Raw genomic sequence first — 16,481 nt, 5'->3', positions numbered from 1 at the left:
GTAATGAATATATGACTTACATGAGAGTATTTAAGTCACAACTCAATACAAGGCTTAGAGCCATGAAAATCCGAAATTAAAGGCTTGATTAGTAGCAAGGGGTTTTGCACTAATAAAGAGAGATTTCAAAGCTTGATTGGTAGCAAAGGGTTTTGCACTAGTTGAAATGCTTAAGTCTATTTGGATCTTCTTAGGGATTGTGTTTCATTATGATGATATACATATAGCAAGTGAATCTAAAACCCACTTCTTAAATTAGAAGGAATGTATTCAATACATGTCTTGAGTTTTATAGATTCATACAATCCTAAGATAATGTGCAACTTAAGAGATTGTCTTAAGTTGGACATCAATGAGTTGGAATCAATGTTTTGATTATGTTATAAAACTTTTCTCATAAGTTGATAAGTTATGTTTATAAATGAAGATTAGTGGGAGTTACGGAAATTTTAATTAGTCTTATATGTGGATGACATATTGATCATTGCGAATGATTTAAGACTTTGGAGATATATAGTACATCTTCAATATCCGGATTTATGGAGATAAATCTACATGATATAAATGTCAAATAAGAAGTCTTATATTGATAAGATTCATGACTAGTTCAATCAAGTTGAACATATTTGATTAATTCCATTTGCTTCCGATGTCGAATCAATTAAATAGGATATGATGTATAACACTTCATATACTTTGAGTATGATGAATTGTTTCAAATCGAATTTAAGTAATAGTTACCAAGTAAGCCATAAAGATTACCCTTAAGTGCTTGCAGAAGCATTAAGGATGTAATGCAAAGTGTTATTTGATGCGATTTTGTGTAAGGGTGTTACACAAGTGACAATTGACAATTGAGATTGCGCATGGTTTCCGACAAAACCATAATCAAAACACATTAGGATGGTTAGGATACCATTGTGGCTATGTTATTTAAGAAATAGATTTTCTAGAATCGTTCTAGGCAATAAAGAACAATGAGAAATATTTACAACAGAAATTGAGTACACTTGCAATCATGGGATGTGCAAGAGGGATGAGTCCCGCACACTGTGAAAACAGTGGGAGCTATTTTAAGGCAAGAAAGCCTATGTGTAGATTGGATCTAGACACGTACTCAGAAAGTTTTCTAATGCAAATGTATACATTACGAAAAGAAAACAAGTATGTAACAAGGTTGAGTAGGGAGTTGCTAAGACCTACTTACAATGCCTATTCATAGGCTTAACATGATGAGTCATGTCATTTAAATTGAATCGAGATGAACAACTACATACAAGATCTAAATTGGATATGAAGTAGTAATCAAGTATTGACTACTCATATGATAATCACATTTGTCGTTCGAGTTTTTAAAATCTGAAAACTCCTTTTATACTTTGTTACATCCAAACGGGTTGTAGAGACAATATTGAACCCCGTTAAATTGAACCCGGATTAACATGATATTTGCCCATAGTCACTTATATGAGGTGACGTCTCGAAGTGACTAGAGTGTGATGCGATTGATGGCAAGTTTAAGTGCCATAGAGTCATGTAAGATGATTAGTCGATCACATAGGCAGACTGTTAGGAACACTTTATCGGGCCTTATGACCGCTTATAGAGTTCTGGCAAATTTATATAGCCTGGTCGTGGCGAGAGCTACTATAGTATTCTAATGATTCGATTCTTTTGACTAAAGACTGTTCGCCTAAGATGGCACAGTTTCAGATTAACTTTGATTTGTGTTACTAAGACCTTCGTAAATGGGGTCAAATGGGCATATTTTGGGTTATGATGGCTATGGCTAGTCGAAGGGAATAAGTGCGATAGGAATTGTCCACCCCTTGTCAGGGTTATAACAATATCTCAGGGCCACTCGAGGAGTAATGAACTGGAAATGCGTGGCCACGCTCGGAATGTATCCATGGTGGATAATTCCGGTCAATCAGTTATTCTCCAGATCGAGGAAACCACTTTCGATATGATCACTTGCAAGTACGACACGAAAGACACCTTGCATTGAGTGGGAGATAGTAATAGGACAAGAGAATTGGTGACGCACACTTGTTGAAGACAAGTGGGAGATTGTTGGAATATGTGTCCTCCGACAATAATGCGATCACGACTGTCGATCATGATGATCACATGTTTAAGTCTCATTTTAAGAATACATGTGGGATGTAATTATTTTACTGTCAACTGGTCCACACATATCGGTAATGATTGGCTGACTAGAGTTTGACATTACTATCGTGCGACGGTGGTGATCAGTTGATCCCCTTAGGTCATACCTAAAGGGTAACACTCTTAATTGATTATTTAATTGATCGTATGACGATACGGGTTAATTAAATTACTTAAAATTGACGGACGATTTTGGAAGTAATATTTACGTATCTCATTATAATTTGATTAAATAAGATACGGTCTAAGTGATCTAATTGTTTTATTACTTAGATGAAATTATTGTTTAAGGAAACAATTGCATTTGAATGAATTATTTATTATAAATACAAGATGTTGTGATTTATAATTGGTAAATTATTTTCGTACAAGTAATTATGAATTACTAAGTCAATTTTGTACATGGCGTATTTTTATTAATGCGTTGATTTTTAATATGTTAAAAATACATAACAATCTTACATGACTAGTGACATGTGACATATTGACAAATTGACAAAGATAAAATCGAATCCATTTTATCTCAAATGGACCGAAATAATGGGGTGATTAGGATAAATATTATGTTGATTAATTAAGTGGAAAACATAATCATTGTTCCTAAACCTAGCCATGCATACCTAGTGTCTCTTGTGAAGAACACCTTGCTCATGCATTGGCCATCACCACCCCTCCCCCTACCCGGTTTTGCCATAGAGAAAACCATGGGTTTTTCTCTATAATTTACCTAATACACTACCTTATTAAGTAGTGTAATACTTTTCATTCATTCTATACATCAAAAATTAGAGTTTTTAGAGAGATAAAAATTCTTCTTCCTTCTCCTTCTCTTAACCGAAATTAAGAGACCAAAATAAATATTTTAGGTCAATTTTATTTAAGTTAATATTGTTCTAGTATCAATAATATTAATTTTATTAAGTGGTTACCTTGGGTATTATTCCTTGGAAGAGATTCTATACTTGAATCCTTTGTTCTTCCATTTTAGGAGTGCTCAAGAACAAGTAAGAAGGAGATCTTACTTGTGCCCTTTGATCCGAAATATCAATGTAAGAATGATGATTTTTTTTTCTCTAATATTTACTTATGTTTGCATGTATAAGATCAATATTTAATTTTATGACTAAATTCATTCATCACATATATGAATATGTTAAGAAATGAGATATAGATTTCTAACACCTTGCACCACCCTACCTCGTCTCGCCCCTTTGCCCACTTTTGCACAAGGCGTCCGACCACCACCTTTACCCGAATACCACCTACCGATCCGACCACCTACTACCTTACCCGCTTCTAAGAAGCGACGTAGACTTGAGACCGGAGAGGGGTCCACACCTTCCGTGAGTGGCCAGCCTTCCACGGCCACTCTTACCCCGACCCCTACTCCTACTCCCGCGTCTGCTGACCAGACACAGACACAGCCAGTCCTACCGGCTAATTTTGTACCTCCACCGTCCTTTGAGGCGTTCTCGGTCATGGACCAAGGGTGCCGTGACGGTTTGTTGATTGAGATTTCAAAGAGACAAGCTCGGATGGAGCGGGACTTAGCTTTGACTTTATTCCCTCTATACGAGGATCACATGCGACGACACCGTCCCATTCCAGAGGGTTGGCCACACCCTTCCTTCTACCGGTTCCCAGCTGAGGGGTACCCGGAGTCTGCTAGTAAGGAGGACGAGGACCCGGCGGCGGCGGAGAGAGCTCGAGCTGAGCAGAGGAGGAGGAGAGCGCAGGAGGCGGATCCGAACTACACGGTGGAGGACGTGCGTGACGACGAGGCTGACGAGTAGCTACTGGTCTACTCACTTCCCCAGTTTTCTGGCTGGTTTGGGGAAGTTCGTGTTTCATATGTCCCATCTCACTCTTTATTTTTTTGTCTCCTTTTTATTTTTGTTTTTATTTTTGTTTTATAGGTTGTTTATTCCCGTTCCCCTGTATATATCTGCTGGTGTGTGTTGGAGGATAACGAGAGCGTTGTCCGTTTTGGTTTGGGGAGGGTAATGCATCCTTTTGAGTCTGCATTTGCATTTGTTTTGCATTCACGTTCCTATTTTTCAGCTTGCATTATTTATTTATTTCATAAATTTCAAAAACCAAAAAAAATTAGAAAATTTCATAAAATAAAAAAATATTCACGTTTATTTTTGCATATAGGTTGAGTCGGAACGGTTGATTTCCGTGATGAAATTGCACGATAACTTGTCATTTTACTTGAGCCTTGCACTTTTGTTGATGGTTATTAGCTTTGTCATACGCATAATATACGAGTTTTTTGTTCAAATATAGCTGACTGTTTAGACTTGACCTGATAAATTGGCAAGCTACTTCCAATTTCTGAGTTTTAGAGCCCATAACTGGTGACATTCATGACTAGTTCAATAGGAATTGAGAGTAATACTCCTTGCATAGCATGTTTATCATTTTTGCACATTTATGACATTCGATTTCTTGTCAAATGCACACATTCGGGTTTGTGGTCGGTGTCACATGCAAGGAGGTGCTTGCAAATTTTCCCCTTTTCTTATATTTTTCACCCATTTAACTCCACTTAAGCCAAATCTTGTCTTTTTGACCCATTAGCTACATCTAAAACTGAGTCTGCCTAGTCAAGCTAGTTTAGCTTGTCTTTTGTGGTATATTTTTCCGTCAGCAGTTTGGCCCATGTGTCATCTTGATTGGAGTTGGTGGAAATGAAGGAAGGAAGAATGAGAATGAAAAAAAAAAGAATTGAAAAAGGAAAAAAAGACGTGAATAAAAGAAAAAAAATGAATGAAAATCACGTATACAGTGAACCAGGGGAAGAAAAACTTGAAAATTTTGTTGCCTGGTTTGATAATTGAGTCCGTCTGTGTTCATTTCTATATTATGACGGTCTCCCTCCTCCGTTTTATTCTATATTTTTGAGGAGGTAGTGTATGTGATTGGTGAGTTGTGTGCCAAATGAAGGGCACCTGTACTTTATTCTTCAGTCGGTTGAGATTCGGACGGTGTTATTTGGTCCTGTTAGGAACTAGCTTGACGCTTTTACCTCCACATTACCATAATATGTTTTGTCTTTTCTCACCTGACCCTCACTATTCCCATATCATTTGTAAGCCCTCGGCTGTGACGGACATTATTGGTTGGATTGTGTGCATTAGTACTTGAATCGTTTTTCATTTTTGTTGCATGTATGCTATGTAGGTCGCAGTTAGGTGAGTGGCTGTTTCTATTTCTCTCTTTTACATATAATTCACCCTTTGCTTCATGAGAGAAGAGTGACCACGTGAGAGTCCGATTTTGTTGGTCTTGCAAGGTCGATAAGTCAGCTATATTTTTGAACAACTTATAACTCGTTTGCGTATTGACTGCTTAGCTATAATTGTTAATTTTTGCTGCATTAAATTGGTTCAAGTAGACTGGTTAAGCTAGCTCTGAGTTTTCTTTTCCGTTCCATTAGTTGCATTTTAGTTTACTCGAGGACGAGTAAAGGTTCGGTTTGTGGAGATTTGATACGTGCATTTTATATAGTCTTTTTAGCCTATTTTAGCACGTATTTCCATGTACTTTTGCACTATTTATGTTGCATTATGCCCTGAAATGGCTACTTTGGTTTGTATTGTCTATTTTGCAGGAATGAACGTGAAAGTAGTGGAATTGTACCATTTTCGTCCTATTTTGCATGCATTGTGAGGAGACGGGATTTTCAGAGTGAGATACTGCATTGGGATGCGTGAAGGAACGGTCTACGAAGCAGTCGGTTATGAGTTTGAGCTGTTTCGGAGGAAGAATACTCGATCGAGCCCTTTTATTGGTCGATCGAGTGGTTTTTGTAGCTGAGGTGGTCGATCGAGTGGTTTGTTTTACTCGATCGACAGTGCTGGATTTCAGGGTTACTCGATCGAGCTCTATTTCTACTCGATCGAGTGGATTGCTTGAAGAAGTACTCGATCGAGCTGTTTCAAACTGCTCGATCGAGTGGTTTGGTCTTTAACAGGTTTTAATTAGTCTGTGTACTTATTTTTAGGTTATGGACTTAGTATTTTCTATTTAAGCGCACAATAATTAGGTTATTCTATTCTATTCTATCATCTTTCATCTTTCACTGCCAAACACTACGTTGCTTTTCTCTTCCACTGTACTTTTGCTTTTGGGTTATTTTCGCTAGGATCTTAATCATTCATTCATTTGCTTTAATTACTTGTTTCGTTCCCTTTAATTTATGCCCTAATATTTATTTATGCAATCTTATTATAATTTTATTATGTTTAATATTAGTTCATTCATAGTTATTAGTCTTGACAATATTGATAATATGAGTAGCTAATTTATTTCATGTTGGGATTAGGGGATCTACGGTAGAAATGTGACGATGTAATGAATAGGTTAGATGAATTATTTGTGAGACTCTGTCCCCATAGCAATATAACTGTATTTACCGACTTAGTTGAGTGCACGCTTCTGAGTCACCCTTTAATCTGGTTAAATTTAATTCTGGATCGGAAGATTGGACTAAATAGACCTGCTATGAACAGTAGACTACCTTGACGAGGACGGAAGTTAAGTTAGTGGGAATCTAGGGTAGTAAGTGGACCGGAAGGATCTTTCCATATCCGTCTCACAGTAATTTATCTAAGCTATTTGCAGTTGAGTCATTAGACTACCGTAGTGAACCGAAATCCTGACATGTCCCTCCTTTATTGATAGTTCATTCCTATTTTCTACCTTTACTGCTCTTTCCTTGCTTCTCTTTCTTTTAAACCTTTTAGTTTAGAAAATCAATTATAAACCCCCCCCCCCCCCACTTTGTGAACGATTAGACGGACTATTTACAGATATCTTGCCTCCCTGTGGAGATCGACTTGACTTCCCTAGCTATATAGTTAGTTTAGTTAGTTATTTTTGATAGGTATACGACTGCTCTGCCATTGTCTGTGATTGTTTGTCTCTGGTTCTCGATGTGCGTCCTCGGCTGAGTGGAGTCACTTGCGGGAGTGGCTTCACGCCCTAGTTTCGCCCTCCGTGGAACCCGCCACGGGAGGGGATGTGCACATTAATGGGACAGGGTTATCGCTCGGTATGATGAGCGGGGCTTAGGTGGGAACGACTGCGGTCCCTCACTGGCAGGGCTGGTCCAGTGGACAGTCGGTGACGGAGATTGATCGGAGTGGGTGTGACTGTGTGTGTGTTTGGTTGTGTTTGTATTATGTGACGGTTGCTTGTTGTGTCTTACCTCGGTTACTGACCTTGTGTGGTTTGTCTTGTTTACTTTGTGTGTCTGCCATGATCCCTTATGGTGAGCAGTCTGTCTTAGCAGGTGTTGCTTTGGATGCTAGCTTGAGTCCTGGCTGGGATGAGTCCTCACAAGTTATGACAGAAAGTAGTATATAGTTGATGAGTTGTATCTTTCATTTAGTAGTTCAGCTGTAACACTTGTAATATAACTGTAATTGTTCTTTTATCGACTTTTGATGATTACTTACCTCGGGCAAACGAGATGGTGATGCCCTTATATGCTAAGGAAGGTCTAGTTAAGACTCCTCGGTATATGGGGGTGTCACACTTTCTTATGAATTTGGTCCTGAAACTTCACAGAGATAGGACAATGATCGGAGCTAGTAAAAGCATGATGCACAAACTGCATGTTTGGATAACAACTAATCCAACTAGGAGAGGCTAAAGCTCTATCAAGAATTTCAAAAACATTTTCAGAACCCGTTTTCTTTTTTCTCCAAGTAAAAAAATTACCGTAAAAAGGGAGATCAACACAATTAGTACTACATAAAAACTTAGTTAATCTCACGCAACACGTATTGGTAACCATTGCACCCCTTCTTTGTCACTAGGACTTTTAATCTCGTTACGATCTCCTAGTAATAAAAAAAGGCAGATCAAGACTAAGGACAAAATTCTGCAACTCATTCCAAAATTCCATTTTTCAGCCGATTGAGGTGGAGCATAAACAAATAAGGCAAAAAACCAAATTATTCATTAAGTCACACACTTCACAAGTAATGAATCTATTCGACTTAAAAGTGACATTTAAAAAATCATGGAGATAGACTCTTTCCAAGATAACCAAATACCACCAGAAAGTCCTGAACTAGGAATAAAATCACAATTATTAAACCCAAAATTAGCTGTCAAATAAGGTTCAGGCATAAAGATCGATTTAGTGTCACAAATAACTAGGATTTTAATCCCGTTTGATGAGCAAAAGAAATTGAATTATTCGACAAAATTCTTTCTTTTGGTACCCTTACATTTCAAAACGCAATATTCATGGAAAATAAATTGAAACGAGAAACGAGATGATGCAGAAGTGGCTCACCCTCACTCCGCTTTGTTTGTTCACTCTCACTCCTCACTCTTTTCGACATGAAAGATTGAAAGTGGTTCCTTAGTAACTTCATCCAACTACCTGGTAATAATAATCATGAATATCTTAAGAAATTCAAGGTATCACTTAAACCCTAAACATCTTCGTTACATTCGCATTTCTCCTGTATTAGATCAGACTTATTCTGCAATTTGTTCATCTGGGTTCCCTTTATTTCATCAATACTTTGCCCCCAAATCATCAAAATCCTATCTTTTATGTAATTTCTCAACTGGGTCCAATTCATTTCTTCATTCCGGTTTCAGTTCTTATGTTTCTAGTTTATGTTGGAATTATTCTACTTTTGCTGTCATTAATAATAGTAGTGATACATCTACAAAGAAATCTGTAAACTTGGATGATCATGAAGGTTCAGTAAATGTGATTAAGGGGATAATTGATATTGTTAAAAATGATGCAAGTGATATGGAGTCAAGGTTAGATTTACTAGGTGTGAATCTTTCGAAAAGGTCGATTATCGAGGTTTTTTGTGTTTTGAACCAATTGAAGGTGCCTGCATTGCGATTCTTTGATTGGATAAAGAATTCTCATTCCAGATACTCTAGAAATGCTGACTTATGTAGCTTAGCGGTAGATAATTGTGGCCGATTAGGAGATTTTGGTGCCTTGAGGAGTCTTTTGAAGGATTTTCATGTTAGGAATATTTGCCTGTCGGAGAAGGCTTTCGCCTTTTTGAATATTGCGGATGATACTGGTGAGTCGGCTAAGAAATCTATTACAGAAATTGTAGGGCTGTTAAATGAGGTTGGAGGAGGGTCTAGTCGCAGCTCTGGGATTCATTCGTTGATTACAATGCTTTGTTCTTTGGATTTAATCGATTTGGCGAAGTTTGCCATAGAAATCACAGAGAAGAAGGCGTCGTATTACAACATTTTGGTAAAGCATTTGTGTGTAATAGGCCATCTTAAAGACGCACAAGATTTGATTTCAGAGATGAACCAACTCAAATGTGATATGAATTATACACCCTACAATTACTTGATTAGCAGTTTGTGCGTGCGAGGAAGAATTGATGAAGCATGTTCTATTCCGAAAGAGATGATAAATAGAGAATGTTTGCCTAATGAGCTTACTTTTGAAATTTTGATATATTTTACTTGTAGATATGGAAGGTCAGATGACGCTATTAATCTTTGTAATGAAATGTTATCAAGTGGTATTAAACATCGCCTTCCAACTCATATTGCTTTCATTAGGGGTTATGTAAGTGGCCAGCATTTCGACAAGGCTTATAAATACATAATTGAGCTAGCCGCAATTGATAAATTCGCAGCAACACATTTGTACAATGTATTGGCCAGTCTTCACATAGAGCATGGAGATCTTCTCGTTGCATACAAGCTACTTTTTGAAATGCTTGAGAAAGGGTTCAATCCTAAGTTCTCAGTTTATCGAAGAGCTTCAATACGTCTTTGCAAGACTGGAAGGGCTGAACTTGCTAAAACTTTAGATGCACGTTACTCGAGCTTAGTAAAGGAATTAAGATAGAACGGTGGGTCATCAAGTATCCTCCTCTTTTCGTCCATTGGAGTTTTGTATTGGCATGTTTGTATCAGTAATCACGGATCAGCTATAAATGGAAGCTTAGAAAGGCAGTTCGCGGAGTGAGTACCCTACATGTCGATATGCCTCAAAGTTAAAACATTTTTACATGGTCTTTGAGGTGTAACAAGTAATTCCTACTTTTTTCACGTTGATGTTGCTACAAGCTCACACTTTGTTGTACAAGCTATCACAGATCGAAGTTTGCAAAATAATAATACTGTCATTGAAATGGCTAGCATGGTGCCCTATACTGCTGCTTGTGTTCGTCTCTCAAAATAGTGCAGACCAAGAATGAGCCAGGTATACCTGAAACTAGTATGACTTACGAGTGAATTAAATAATGTTTCTGCTACATTCTTTTGTCAATGAGTCTTGTATGAGACGGTTTAGCATCTGAGGCCGACCCAAATCATTATGTTTTTGTCATTTAATTACAAGGTTGGTCTTACATGTGTGTCCGTCTTATAATATTTGTTAATTGTCCCATCGTGGGTAAACTTGTGCTATGTAGGCAATGTAGCTTAGATGCTCATTACTTTGCATTTTGTAAAGAAAAAGGTTGAATGAACACATCAGCGAGGGGTTTAGTTCAGGGTAATTAGGAGAGGTAAATGTTCATCAAAGAGCTATGGAGGAAGACAACTCAAGGATTTAAATAGCAATATTTCTTGAGATTTAACATCTAAGATTGATATTAGCAAATTAATGCTGATATTGGAAATGTAAGAGCATGTGTTGAATGTATTGGAGTATTTATTTCTTGGAGTGTTTTCCTAGCGTTTATCTCTCATGGTCGAGGTTGATGATCTGAATTTTATCCGTTCTTTGCACTTTTGGAGTTTTGGGTTTCTTCTTTTCTTATGAGGCGCATCTGTTTTTTAGTAACTTCTTAAAGTTTTTCGGCTCTTTGGGATTGAGGTGTTTTTTTTTTTCTTGGGCAATTATAGTCTCCGACAATCCTCATGGGGTAATTTGAAAGTCCTTTTTCATTTACTTCTATTGTATGAGACCAATGTTGTCAGGATCGGGATTCTACTTTGAATCGATGGGGAGGGTAGGATCGAATCGGTGGAATCGGATCGTAGAATCGTAAGATTCTACAAATTCACTAAATATAGTTTTTTATTTGGTAAAAATGTATAATTGAAGATCAAAACACTTATTTATACCCAAAATATTAATAATTAATGAGTTTAATATCATTTCATGAACATGTTTCTACAAATGACATGAAATTTGGATTTTACGATGTCGTTATATAATTTTTTTTTTTTAATATGTTTACTATGGAGTCGGATCGTAGGATCGTAAGATCGTAGAATCGTATTATGATCCTACCTCTAGAAAATTTCAAATAAATAGGATCGTAAGATTCTACAAACATGATAGAATCGTAGGATCCGAGATCGGACAAGCATTTTTGGATCGTAAAATCGTAGAATCATAGGATCGAATCGGGATTCTGACAACAATGTATGAGACTCTACTCCCTTTCCAAGCGTTTCCTTCAGTCTTTTTCATTGCCTTTCTCCATTAGTAACTGCAATATCTACACCGTCCATTATTGCGTAATGCTTTCATAGCTATTGCTTTTACCATGATCACTAACTCCATCACCGGCTCCTTGTGTTCCTATAGATGAGCCCATCTACACCCACTGCGTATCCCAAATGTTTAGAGATGTTAAATTTGTAAAGTTTGGGGCCGAATTTGACCAACTAAGCTTCGAAACAAAGCTTTACTGGTTGAATTTGAACATGGTAGTTTTAATGATTGAATACGGCCTTAAAATTTCATTCAATGGTAGTTTGGGCTACCGATAAAGTGGTTCTCGAGTTGTTTGGGAAATGGCCGTGGGGTGAGCAGGTCACGGTGGGTTTTTTTGGTTATTTACAGGCTATAATTAGAAGATGGTAAAACCCTTTCCTCCTCCGGACCAAACAAGATGAGTAGTTAAGGAGGTTTTGACTTTTTTCCTTTCTTTGTACTAAAAGTCTAAAACAAATGGTCCTAAAGTAATCTATTCCCCTGATCCTTCAACTACACAATTTGGACCTTCACAGAGTGGTACGGTACATCAGGTGTTGTACAAGATGGAGTCTCGTCAAGTGGCAGTAACAATGCGTTGGCATTGATAGACTTCCCTGCTCCTTCAACTATCACTAATGTTTCGAAGGATCAGTACCTGATGTCCTGATTGATCTTTTGATCCTTATTCTCACAACAAGCTCGCCTTCTGAAGCACCAGCAGCTCCCATTCCAGACCCTGTACAGAGCGCATCCGAGGTACATTATTTTTTCATGCTTTGGGTTTTTTTTTTTGAGGAATGATACCGGAGTATCTTGTGTCATTGTTTTTTTCCTACATAATGTGTTGATAATGTTAGTATGGGGCCATCTCAATGAATTTGGGGATCTGCACGAAATTAAATATCAGGGAATTAGGCCCTCCTTATGGGTTTACAGTAGTCAACCAATTTATTTGTTTTGTGGAGGACTTGAAATCATGGCTCGCTGCATGGAACTGTTTGACAACCTTGGAACACTATGCGATGATGAAATACTAACTAATTTATAGTGAAGCCTATAGATAATTGAGGTCTCGTAGGGCTGTTGTTAGACGGCTTTGTGACAGTACATTAATTCTCTTTTTTTTTTTGTCTCTCTTTTGTCTTGAAGGCATCATTCAACAGTTATGTAGCACCATGGGCGCAGCCACAGCCTGAACAAATGGTGCAGTATCTGCCTCAACTTCAGAATCAATATCAACCGGTGCAACCATAAACCCAGCAGAGTTATTATCAATATGCTTCTAATTACCCACCTCCTCCATGGGAGACAACCCGGTCCCTTCATACAGATTGTTCGTAGATCTCAATGCTCAGCTAAGAAGTGGTCCATACCCAGTGGCGTGAGTGACGGTGGATCTTTGGATGGTGTTGATGCATACAAGTGAATACCTGTGCATATGTAAATATGTAATTGTTTGGGACATAGGGTTGCTGGATCTTATGACCTTGTGATATGGTTTCGTTTCAGTAAACAGGACTTTTGATTTGGGAATGTCAAGATATGTAATTATTTGGTTCACATTCGGTGGTGATTCATTTGCAGTTGATTTGTGATTGTCTTTGATTAAATTTGAATGCTTTGTGAGAATCGTATTGCTTCATTTTAGATGTTTATTTCTTGCTGTTTTGCATAACATTGCACTTGCACCATAATGTGGACTGTGGAGTAACTTGGAAGCCAGGATATACATATATAGCTGAGCTTTTGTCGTTTTTTTTCCAGACATACTCTGTGCCTTTTGTTTAGCTTTATATGCCACACTAGCTTCTCCCGGTTATCCTCATGAAAGGCGATATCACGCCTATAACTCTCAACAATGATTGTTGTTTCCTCAGCTCCTCTTGAATGGACTTCTTATATTCCTTATCTGAACCATCAGGGCGCCATTAGCTTGAATATCCTCTTCTCACATCTCAGTCACTTTGATATGCAAGGTTGCTCCAATTATTGTGGAGTACGAGGAAATTATGACAGCAGGCTATTGAACAAAGGTTAAAGAAATGTTTAGACATATTGGATAATTAATTTGAATTTATGTCGGGGATATATCATCTATAAAAGCAATTCATCTTATGAGACAAATGATGAAGCATTATCGAGATTATCGAGATAGGAACAAAGAGTTTGGTAGGCTTTAGCGAAGAATGATGTATGTATGTATCAAGGAGCTAGTACTAGTGTAAGAACCAATGTTGGGAGGACATAAGAGTTTCCGGTGCATCGGGGTTCTAATATTGCCTCTTATAGTCCTTTTCTCTTTGCTATAGTCATGAACAAGTTGACATGGTCAATTCAAGACGACATTCCTTGGTGTATGATGCACTTGATGAGACAAAAGGACCCGAAAAGAAATTAGAATTACGGGGTGTACTTTGGAAGCTTGTGGATTAAAGCCAATTAAAAGTAAAACCGAATATTCGGAAGGCAGGTTTAGCGAGGTTGGAGGTAGAGAACCGGAGTCAATCACTTTTGAGAAGATCAATAAGGATCTGAGTTTTTTCGTTATTTAGAGTTTATTATTAAAAAAAGATGGAGAATTAGGTGGGGATTTGGCTCATAGAATTAAAATAGTGTTGTTGACGTGGAAGAGCGACACGTAGACTAAAGGGTAAAGTTTACCGCCCAATAATTTATATTTGCAGTGTTGCATGGTTTACACGATTACGTTTAAAAGATGAACATCACAAAGATACGTATTCTAGGATGGATATATAATTTATATTTGCAGTGTTGCGGGGTGGAAGTCGGTTAAGGAAGCTGCTATTGAATGGGTTGCGAACGCGGATGATGGTACTATTCTCTTCAGTAGAAGTCTCAAAATCAAGGCACAATCAGCGTTGCAAGCAGAAGCATTAGGTCTGAAGGATGTGTTGATTTGGGCACGGGATCAAGGGATTCGACATTTAGACATTTTTACGGATTGTCTGAAGCTGTTGCTCCAAATAACCGGGAGGGAGATGGTACATCATCTTACAAGAGGGATTCTAGATGATATGGGTGTGTTATTTCCGATGTTTCATTGTTTAAGTTTTACTTTTGTTCCTAGGTGTTTTAATAAGACCGCTCATGACCTTGCTAAGAAGGCCATAAAAGGGCCGTAGTTTGTAAACCTTTTTGTATCGCTGGCAAAAAAAAAAAAAAAAAAAAAAAAAAAAGCGAATAACAGAATGCATCTCAAAACTCATACTCCCTCTGTCCCGGTCATTTGTTGTCCTTTTCCATTTTGGGGTGTCTCAGTCATTTGTTGTCCTTTCTATTTTAAGAATGAACTTGATGAGTAATTTGATTATTCTCATTCAATTTGTTCCACTTGTCATTTAGTTATTGGCCTTTTCCTCATTCCTTGGTCTTTGTGCCAAAACGAAAGGACAACAATTGATCGGGACGGAGGGAGTACTCCGTAGTCCGTACCCAAATTCTCATTGTCAAATAAAATCCACATAAACAGTTAAAAGATAAATCGTTTCTAACTCCCCTAAACTGAAGGAAATGTAGATCTATTACTAACATATTCATATATGTTCATATTTAATTTGTCATAAAATTAAAGGTTGATCTTATGCATGCAAACATTAAAAACAATATATAGAAGAAGCATTATTCTTACATATGGATTTTCGGTTTATGGGCACAAGAGAGATCACCTTTCTCTCTTGTTCTTGAGCTTTCCAATAATGGATGAACATACAAAATCCCAAAGTAGAGATTCTCCAATTAGTAGCACCCAAGACAATCCCTTAATCCCACAAACTAACATGTACTAGATGTTTATATTGTGGTTTACCTTAAATTTGATTACTAATACTCATATATTACTTTGATAATTTTAGTAATCTTACATGAACAATTTCAATTAAAATCTCATCTTTTTGATGAAGATAAAAGAGAGAGAAGAGAGAAAAATACATGAACAACTTGCATGTCTTTTATTAGAATGAATGATGAGTAAATTAATCTCCTTACCCATCCATTTTCACGGTTGGAATCAAGAGAAATAGGGCATCTATTTTCACTTTTTGTCTTTACAAGAAATAGATGTGTAAGAGTAGGTGTAAGGCTAGTTGTAGGTAGGCATCATCATGCCATTTTATTAAATAAAATAAAACAACCTAAACCCACTAACTCTTACAATATTTCGGTCCATATATGCATAAAATGGACTACCATTTTATTTTGTCAATTTGTCATTTGTCACACAATATGTCACATGTAGTATGATACATGTTACTAATTAATTAAATGCATATTTATCACATAAATATCATTTTATAAATTAATTAAATTACATTCAACAAATTGACTAGTGATACTTGATCACATAAATAAAATGGGTCATATAGTTATAATTCACAACTTCTTGTAATTATAATTAACCATTCATTCTTATCTTTATTGTTTCTCAAACAATAAATAATTTTAGCAACAAATCATTTTATTACTAAAATAAATCTTATTTAATCCCATTACAATAAGATATCAATATTCACTCTTACAAATCGAATTGTTCAATTTTAAGGAATTAATTAATCTGTATCGGTATACAACTAATTAACCTTTTCAATTAAGGGAATCGTCCTTTAGGTGTGACCTCAAGGGATCAACTGATCACCACCGTCGCACGACAGTAATGTCAAACTCTAGCCAGCCAATCATTACCGATATGTGTGGACCAGTTGACTATATATATGTAATGTATCATCCCTTCCGTATTCTTGAAATGAGATTTGATAATGATATTTAAATCATATGATCGCACTATTGTTGAGGACACATTTCCCAACAATCTCCCACTTGTCCTCGACAAGTGTGCGTC

At 37.0% G+C, this 16,481-nt stretch overlaps 1 protein-coding gene across 4 annotated transcripts; it reads left to right on the top strand.

Annotated features, from left to right (window-relative positions):
* The first annotated feature begins 8,366 nt into the window (after nt 1–8,366).
* LOC141612200 (uncharacterized) lies at nt 8,367–13,227 on the top strand. 4 transcript variants are annotated; one of them, XM_074430923.1, is made up of 3 exons: nt 8,367–10,396; nt 12,178–12,382; nt 12,776–13,227. In XM_074430923.1, the coding sequence occupies exon 1, from the start codon at nt 8,588–8,590 to the stop codon at nt 10,037–10,039; it is 1,452 nt and encodes a 483-aa protein (XP_074287024.1). In that variant the 5' UTR covers nt 8,367–8,587; the 3' UTR covers nt 10,040–10,396; nt 12,178–12,382; nt 12,776–13,227. The 4 variants fall into 4 exon arrangements, with proteins under 4 accessions (XP_074287024.1, XP_074287025.1, XP_074287022.1 ...); XM_074430924.1 differs by having other exon boundaries at nt 12,160–12,382; nt 12,790–13,227; XM_074430921.1 differs by having other exon boundaries at nt 12,160–12,382.
* Nucleotides 13,228–16,481: the final 3,254 nt, after the last annotated feature.

The sequence above is a fragment of the Silene latifolia genome, chromosome 11 (assembly GCF_048544455.1).
Source record: "Silene latifolia isolate original U9 population chromosome 11, ASM4854445v1, whole genome shotgun sequence".
Taxonomy (NCBI): domain Eukaryota; kingdom Viridiplantae; phylum Streptophyta; class Magnoliopsida; order Caryophyllales; family Caryophyllaceae; genus Silene; species Silene latifolia.
The sequence above is the reverse complement of the archived record's forward strand: the minus strand, read 5'-3'. Positions and strand labels throughout refer to the sequence as shown.

Excerpts from the sequence above, each read along its gene's own strand:
- LOC141612200 (XM_074430923.1), top strand. The coding sequence starts at position 8,588 with ATGAATATCTTAAGAAATTCAAGGTATCACTTAAACCCTAAACATCTT.